This window comes from Centrocercus urophasianus, unplaced genomic scaffold (assembly GCF_019232065.1).
Source record: "Centrocercus urophasianus isolate 14NV4802_14NV808 unplaced genomic scaffold, USGS_Curo_1.0 seq_13, whole genome shotgun sequence".
Classification (NCBI taxonomy): domain Eukaryota; kingdom Metazoa; phylum Chordata; class Aves; order Galliformes; family Phasianidae; genus Centrocercus; species Centrocercus urophasianus.
The window spans coordinates 23,361,109-23,370,055 of NW_024884475.1; the positions used below are offsets into that span (position 1 = coordinate 23,361,109).

At 37.0% G+C, this 8,947-nt stretch overlaps 1 protein-coding gene across 2 annotated transcripts in view; it reads right to left on the reverse strand.

Moving 5' to 3' along the window:
- Nucleotides 1-8,947, reverse strand: part of GABRA4 (gamma-aminobutyric acid type A receptor subunit alpha4) — a 35,456-nt gene that overhangs the window by 22,456 nt on the left and 4,053 nt on the right. For both annotated transcript variants that reach the window (XM_042812242.1, XM_042812241.1), the window contains exons 3-5: nt 3,437-3,504; nt 315-535; nt 131-213 (exon numbers count right to left, since the gene is read on the reverse strand). In XM_042812242.1, the coding sequence (XP_042668176.1) occupies nt 131-213; nt 315-535; nt 3,437-3,504 (372 nt within the window). The remainder of the gene's footprint in view (nt 1-130; nt 214-314; nt 536-3,436; nt 3,505-8,947) is intronic.

Sequence of the window (8,947 nt, forward strand, 5' to 3'; positions counted from 1 at the left end):
CTTAACAGGAGTTTTGCCTGCATATGGATTGCATATCACAACTAATATTCAGAAAATTCACTAATTTCTCAAAATCTACTTCTACTATTTAAATTCTGTAGTTACAAGAAATTTCATAATTGTAACTTACAACTCCCAAATTTGAGAGGACAAGCATGACCATCCATGGGAAAATCCACTAATCTCATGGGACACTCTGCACTTATTGTAAGCCTATAATGGAACAAATTAAATAGTCTCTGGTTGCCATTTTGTCTAGGCAGCACATCTTTTGCATACAGTAATTGTAAGAAGCTGAAAAACAAGCTAGATACCTCATTGTATACAGGATCGTGCCATTCCTCATTATTCTGAAGAGTTTATTTGGGGCGGTCATGTTATGTGCAACAGACTTTTTCCCATTCCTGAAGAAAGTGTCAGGAGTCCAGACCTTCGAGACCATCAAGTTGTTAAGTCTTAAAATTTCAATAGGGCCATCATATTTTAATCTTTTGTCTACCCATGTCTGACGGAAGAAGACATCCATTGTATACTCCTGTATTTTGCAGAAAAATTGCAGAAAAATAAAGATCACATTTGCTTGTATAAGTGTTTCCTGTAAAAAAATAAAAAAAATAAAAAAAATAAAAAAAAATAAAAAAAAAAAGAAATCCCTCAGGAGCAAATAAACTAGTAGTAAAGAAAATGCTAAGTCCACCACACAAACGTAATGTCACCAATTAAATAGTTTTGTGTACTCCTTAACTTAATTTCCCACATTAGTCATATCAATAAATTGATACACATGTTTAATCATTAAGGAATAATTAATCTAATTAGATTGCAGGAAGCAGGCAGTTTAATTTGTAGTCAAGTATATAACTGGAAACAAAATGATCTGTAACAACAAATGTCAACATTTTAAAAGACATTTTTAAAGAAAAGATAGCCAGCACTGAAAAAAAAAAAAAAAAAAAAAAAAAAAAATAAAAAAGATAAACTAAAGTATCAGGAGAAATGATTACTTACATTTCAAAGCCAAAAAAGGAAAGTTTAACTTTAACTGATTAAAAGTAAACTTTCAATGGAGGAAAGCTGAACATTTTCTTTGTCCTGTCCACAAAACACATACAATGAACTATTCATAGACTTGTAAAAATGCACATTTATTTTTAACTACATAGCTATTCCATTCAATTCCTCAGAAAAGTCATTCAAGTGCTCCAAAGGAAACATATAAACTGCAGAACTGCAGACACAAGTACATCATGAGAAATCACATGCAAATTAATTGATAAAGGAATGCATTTCTTATCTTGGGAAGTTAAAGCATTTTAAAACAATTACGAGAACAATTACACGGCATTGAAGAAGGTAGCACAGGAAACTTCAGTCCCTTGTAACTCAAAGCTGCATCTTTGTGTTAAGCCAAATAATGCACTTAGAATTCATTTCAAACTCCTCTGCATATTATTACCACTTCAGTGGTCATATTCATATGGGCACGGATGCATCTCTACAAGAGTAATGCATCTTAGAACTACATTTGGTTTCTTTTCTATGGATGTATCCTCAATCTTGCTTTACTGTTGTGCGGAAAAATGCAGATTATAGCCTGAACAGGAGACTAGAAAGGGCTCATGTTATCTTGGGAAGACAAGTAAACCACCTCTAGCTTTTGCATGGAGAAGAAATTTGCTCTACAGCTGTAACTAAGTATCCTCTCTTTCTGTGCATGGCCTTGACTATCCGGACGCACAATGCTTTATTGTCTCCCACTTATATATATTGTGGCAGTACTAAGGATGGTTAGCAGACATCTTGCTAGCCTGCTGCCACTGGCATCTGATGGGGATGATCCCAGAGCAGACACTATTCCAGTTGACAACCACTGGTGCTGGGACTGACCAGCCAATTTCCCCATAACGTGAGTACCTCTCTATTAAACTGATGAATGTTAACTTTCCTCTGTGTTCTTCCTTCAGGACTGGTAAGTCTTGAGCAGAAGTGCTGACGTTTTTGCATTACAACAGTGAGTCTATGAGAAGTCTCTCTTCTCTGTCATCTCTTGATAATAATTTTGTAGCTTGCAGTAGCAGTTTCTGTTATCAGCATGCACATGATAGATCTTGTAAAATGAGAGTTCAACCTTTTTCATAACTCTGAGAATCAAACTAAACCAGTTCTAAAAAAACATTCAGATTATCCCATTCTGAGACTCTCACACTCCACACTTTCAACAAGGTTTGTGAATACAGCCACATTCATATCACAATGGGTATATTCATTTCAAAACCAATTCCAAGATCCCTGAAAATCCTCCTAATCAATCCCTAATGACAAAAGGGGAAACATCTGCTGTAAATTCTCTTTTTGCCAGTTCCTTACCTACCTCCATTTCTTGTTTTCACTCCTGCCTTCTCCAAGGTAACCAGTAATTTCTCATGAGGCAGCACATAAAATGCTTCACTGCAGCCCTCAATTTAGAGTTGAGGCACACATTACTAGACTTAATATTCCACATTCTTGTACCCTTTGTCACATTGAACAGCATCATACTGTGCATTGAATGTGTAAGATGCAATTCCACACAAGACAAGCATAGGGACATAGTCCTTGAATAAAAACAGCTTGCTGTCACATGCTTTTCCACAGGATAGAACCAATCACTTGCCCCAGAAAGTGCAGGATAGCACAATGTATGAAGGACATTACCGCCATGAAACTGCCTTTCCCTCAGAGAAGTATAAACATATAAATGTACATATGGCTCTGTTACTTCCATGTTTCATATAAAAAATCCAAGAAATGAGAAACTGTTGTGTGATTTAAGGGTATGCTGTAGGCACATTGCAGTGGATTTGACCCCAAATGCAGTTGCCTTTCAGGTACAAATAACAGTACATGCAAATGCAATGTTTGTCTTCAGTGAATACTTTGTGCATGTCATTTTGACATTCAATTTCTGCAGACAGTTATGAAAACTCCTATTAGTCAAATGTTTCCTGAAATTGATGCTAAAAGTGGCCCAAAGACCAACAAAGGGAATTCATCTGAAAAGAAAATGTCAACAAGTATTTGTGAAATTATGTCATTACTATTCACCTGAGAATAACGCGCATTTGAGAAGGGAAAGGCAATTTCAAAGACATTACTTTTTTTTCCCCACAGTATGCTTACTGTGACACTCCCCACAAGGCCTGATTCTGTCTCTACACCACAAAAATCTGCTTTTTTGGGAAGAAATTTCCTTAAGCCAGACAAAAAACAGTGCAAGTGCAATCAGAATCAGGCCTGCTGTATCTAATTATAAGCTATAAATTAAGCCGTTACTAATCTTGTCTACTTTGTATGATTGACAGAACAGTACAGAGACATGAATTAATCATCCACTCCTTACTGCAGTTAATGGTTTCTCAGAAACAGGAAATGGCATTTTAGTTCCAGCAGTACGTACCATTTCTACATCAGAAACAGGTCCAAAACTGGTGACATATATATCTGTTTTGACTTCAGTAACAGGACCTAATACATGAAAAGTGAGCAAGAAAATGTGAATTTTGTAGGTCAACAATTGTCATAAGCGATCCTGGCATACGAACAGTTATTGCTTTGAGGGTTCTGTGGACAAACAAGAGCAAAATGCAAAAACAGGTCATTTCAGATATGTCTTTAACAACAAGATCTACTCAACTGTTGTTACTCCACAGGTAAGTCAAAGGCATGCAAATTCCCATATAGAAAACCAGCATTGACTCAGCAAAGAAAACAGGTACCAACAAATTAAAAGACTTAAGGAAAACACCATGCTGAATAACAACAAGCACATAATTCAAGAAATCCACATTCCCCAAGGTCTTTATTGCTACCATTCAGTCTTATTGGTAATAACCAGGTCACAGATATTACTGTGCTACACACTAGGCAATTTAGCAGGATCAAGAGATGCATCCACATCCAAATCAATAGTTAAGTTATTTAATACTGACAAACAAAGTAAAACATAGATATCTTAGTATTCTGGAGGGTCTGAACACATGCTACTACATAGCCCCTCTTGCAAGAGCTACTGTTATTTACGACAGTGCACCAAAGTATTGAATATTCATAGCTGGGAATGTCAAGCAACCATCAGAGAAAGCAACTTCATATCAACATGATCAGTCCCTCCAAGACAGGACAAAGCAACTTGAAATACAAGAATGGCATCACTCTGGGTTCACAACTGGGAACTTCAGAGTTTTCTGTAAGTACATATGCAGGATTTATATCAGTTCCCAATGTAAAACTCTAGAAAACTGCTAATTATTAATAATTATAGTTATAATTCTGTGATCAAAGCATAACCTAATGGCTTAATTTGAGTAGTGAACATACATCACAAATGTATGAATATCTGCTGGTTTTCTCACCAAACATTATTTGTTTGAAAACACAGTATAATCTACAAATTTGCAACCACAGTTTCTCTCCTGATACGCAAAGAAGATAAGTGCCTCAAGTCTGTTAATTCAGGATTTATCATAGTATTTGTAATACAAAATTAAAAAGAAGGAAGACTTAAGGAAAGTAAAAGCTGAAGAATTTATGCCTCTGGAAAGAAAAAAATAATTGCTGTTCACAGACAATATCGTTTTGAATCAAATATTAAAAGGAGAGAAATAAATATGCAACTGGAAATTAGGGAAGCTATATTTTGTGCACCTAGAAAAAGTGTCAAACTGTGAACAAAATGTAAAAGAAAACCATATAAAATTATTTCAGAGAGCAGTTTGCAAGTTATGTATAGAAGAACAGCTAAGAACTTTTCAGCTAAATGTCAAGAAACAGACTCTTTAATGGAAGTTAACAGTTCTGTACAGAGACATTTTTTCCAAGATAAAATCTAAAGAAAAATCACCCTACAACAGTTGGTAGCTCAGTGGTCCCTGGAAAGCTGGATCCTTCAGCATGTCTGTCTCAAAGAGGTTTTAAGAATTTCCCAAGTTCCAGATAACACACACTCATAACATTCTGCTCTTCTAAACATGTCAAATGGAAGCCGCTTCCCTTTCTACAAATACTTAAGTATTCGTCATGGTACAGAAACCTATGAGTGGTTGGACCACTCATGTCACTGACAATGTAGTCCAATTAAATTTCCTGAATATAATTATTTCCACAGAGCCCCAAGAAATAGGGAAAAAACTCAGAGCTGTCAATACTAGAAGTGAAAAATTTCACCTGCAGGATTGAAAAACAGGAAAGAAAAGCCCAATCATACTTAGAACGTAGAAACACAAGCAATCCAAATATATCTGATCTCCCATAATCACCACACTATCATTTATCTAGGGTAAACTACGTACAATATACATATTCACACATAGTATCCATTTATTTAATCTGGTGAAGTCAAAATGTTTTTGAAATCAAAGTTCTATAGAAATGACAGAGACATTGTTTCACATTGCTCGAGTCTTTTGTTACCCAACAATTAAAAAAAAAAAAAAAATACTGAAAGTTATACTTCTAAAAAGAGAACAAAATCACCTGTAGTGGATCGGTATCTCTATGGTATCTTCTTTTCTTTACCTCACAGCACACTGTAATTTCATAATTGTATCAAACAGAGCAAAAGGGAACATTTTTCCCATAGGCACGAGCTGGTTTTCCTCAAGTACTGACTTCATTTGTTTTATAAGACTGCTTCACAGGCAACAGCGTTCAGAGACTTTTTGCAACTTTATTTTTTGGGGTTTCTTGGAAAGAAGGTAAGCTCTAAGATCAGGAAATTAACCTCAAAATCTGAAAGCTTGTGATTTCATGCTATTAAGAATCTGATTGCAGCAACATAGGAATAAAAACTGTGCTTCTAGTAACTACTATTCTGCTTTCAAACTTGTATCTACCAGTGGGACCCACGAGACAGAAGGAAGCAGGACAGATAATGAAGCCACATGATAAGGCTGAAATTAAAGTTTACCTTTGCTTTCTCCCGTGACGTGATGGCAGTATGGTGACAAAACAAATGTTCAAAACAAGTTTTAGGCCTCTAGATAACGTCAGATAAACAAGGATCTGCAAACATTTTAGGCATCACAATGGAAGAAACAATATCCACACATTACAGGTGTGAAAATCCTTTCCTTGCATCCAAAACTGTGGTCAAACGTTAAAATGTTTGGTAGGAGAAAAGACAACTGCAAGGGACAGTGAAAGATAATTATTCCCCTAATGCTTTTCCTCCCATCTACAGGCCTGTACCACATCTTCCACCTACAATGTCAGTCCATAACTGTTAAGAGCAAATACCGGATTTTCAAGAGCATCCCAGCACTCAAGGCCAAGCCAAGAGAGCCACGGTGATACCAGAACCTATCCTCTATTCTGCTCATTGTAGAACAGAATATACTAATTCCAATCGGAAACTATAGCAAGGGTAGAAAGAGTGAGTCATGCCTTTTTCTTTTTTAATTATTATTAATTATGGGAATTCCTGTCAACAAAGAGGTGACTTGCAGTCACCTAACCTACTTTTACTAGTGATTCAAGGAGCCTTCCAAAATAAGCATGTTGCACCACTTAATCAACTTGGGCTGTGGAAGCAGAAGATCCTATTAGAAAACTTAAACTTCTACAGCTGGCAATAAAATGCAGGGCAATCTACTTTAAATATGACCACCTGTACTTCCCCTTCAGTGCATGTTCAGAAAACATCTAATCACCATAAGTCTTCAGGAACACTGAAGAACTATTTTTAATATACTGGTGTGTATTTTTATGTCAATGAAATAGGAGGAGAGTCCTACACACTGCAGTGGGAACAGTTAAGTCTGAATCACTGCCTGTAAGATAATATACTTTAAAGAAGCTCTGGTAGAATTAAAAGCAACCCCTGCAAAAAGCCAGAATAGTTCAGTGCTTGATAGAGATGCTACATGTGGGCTGCAGAAGTGATACCGGGCCCTAACCCTGTGAAGAGGAACATAAGACAGCTCTGCCATGCATTTGATGCCAACATATGGGTTGAACTGCAGCAGAACTCCCAGTAAAAGACTTTGGACTCCATTATCCATTCGTTTCCATAGGCAACTGTCACCACAGAGATCTCCACTGTATGTAAACAGTCAAATCCTGCACAGGCTCACTGCAGATTGGAGATTCTGCCATCAAGAGTCACACAAGCAACTGCAAACCTGAGCAAACAAGTCTGTATAAAGGTCTCAACGTGCAAAGTACAATTTAAATGCTAAGCGTGGTCGCTGTTATGAGATCAATCCGGGATACATGAAATTACACTACATCACTTTCCACATCTACATCTTAAAAAAAAAAAGTTTTTGCCTGCTGCATAAAAAAACAATTGTATAAAAAGCATGCTCTCTTGTTTAATTCCATACCAGAGGACAACTGCTACATGCAAAATTTCTCTTGGGAACTTAGAACTGGGTAGGTCATTTCAAATACTCATACTCAATACTACATTCTTTATTCAGAGGTAAATACATTGAATGCCACAGCACATAGCAACTTCTACATTCTTCCAGTATCATGTCTAAACCTTGAACAGGGAAAAACATAACTCCAGAGATGAGGAGAATGTTCTGTTTCTTTATCTGTTCAGCAGATACTCTGCTGATACAGCCAACAAGGCTGACACTGGTGCCTGTTTTCACAGCGTGGGCACCTGTCTACAAAGAACTGGACCAAGAATATCAGCTAATTTTATATAGGTCACTGAACAACAGACAGATGGTAATGACTTCAAGCATTATGGACCTGGGCCAAATTCAAACTAGTCAACTACAGGTATATAACACTATATCCTGTTAACAAGGCTTTGAATCATCTGCTCTCATCAGCTGAAGAAGATTGGACAATTGCCCAAGAAAAAAAATGATTACCTTCACTTTATGATGCTCACAGCCAGTCCATTTGTAATAAACAAACAAATAAATAAATACAAAATCTATTATGCTGGACAATGGAATCTTGGAGGTATGTATGAGTTTTTTAATAGAAGAAGATAATAATGTAGATACTCTTATTTTCTAAATAGAAAATTGTCTGCCCTCTTCACAATTATTCTGCATCTATTTCCTGACTACAGTCATTTCCCTTGCTTTGACAGGAAACGAAACTTAGAAACACTCATAAGCTGAACATGGCACAGCCTAGAAGAGGCAGAAATGGTCTCTCACAGTCTTCTTAAGGAGACAGTGGCCAATATATTTAATTCCACGAGGTATCCCATTGCAATTTCACAATTATGAGATCAAGAGAAAGAGGAAGGAAAAAGGAGAGTAAATGAACACGGTCCTGTTCCTTCTACTCATGAGCCAGAACGCATGGAGACTTTTGAACAGAAAGATGAAGTGCAATCACCACTTTAGTAGCTGACAATGAGATTTCATGCCAAAGTGTACTACACAAAAATAAGCAGAACCAAGGAGAAAGAGAGCTCCAGTCTTCACTGACTGATGGACAGCTACACCACAAGGAGCAAGGAAGATGCAGTGGGCAATACAGCCTGGCTCAGAAGGAATTTTTAAGGCCTAACATCAGAGGGCTTTTCTGTCAACCTAAGAGCCTTGAACAGGAGACATGCCACACATCTTCTTTCTTTAATCTTACTGAAAAACAAAATTCCCAAGATCAGAGGCACACCTAGCAGAAAAATTCATTAGAATTAGCAGGTACACAGGCATTGCAAGGGATGCTCTTTTAACTTGCCACAGCTGCCTCATTCCTTCTTGGCTTTCTAAATGAAGTGTAATGAGCTAGCATATCACATAAGTTACCATAATATTTTAAATTCATAATCTTAATAAGTGATCCTTCTCTTCTACTCAGCTTTGGTGAGGCCACACATGGAGTACTGCATCCAACTCTCTGTCCCTCATTATAACAGAGACCTGAACATACTGGAAATAGTCCAGCAAAGGGCCACCAAGATGACAAAGGGCCACCAAGATGACAAAGGGCC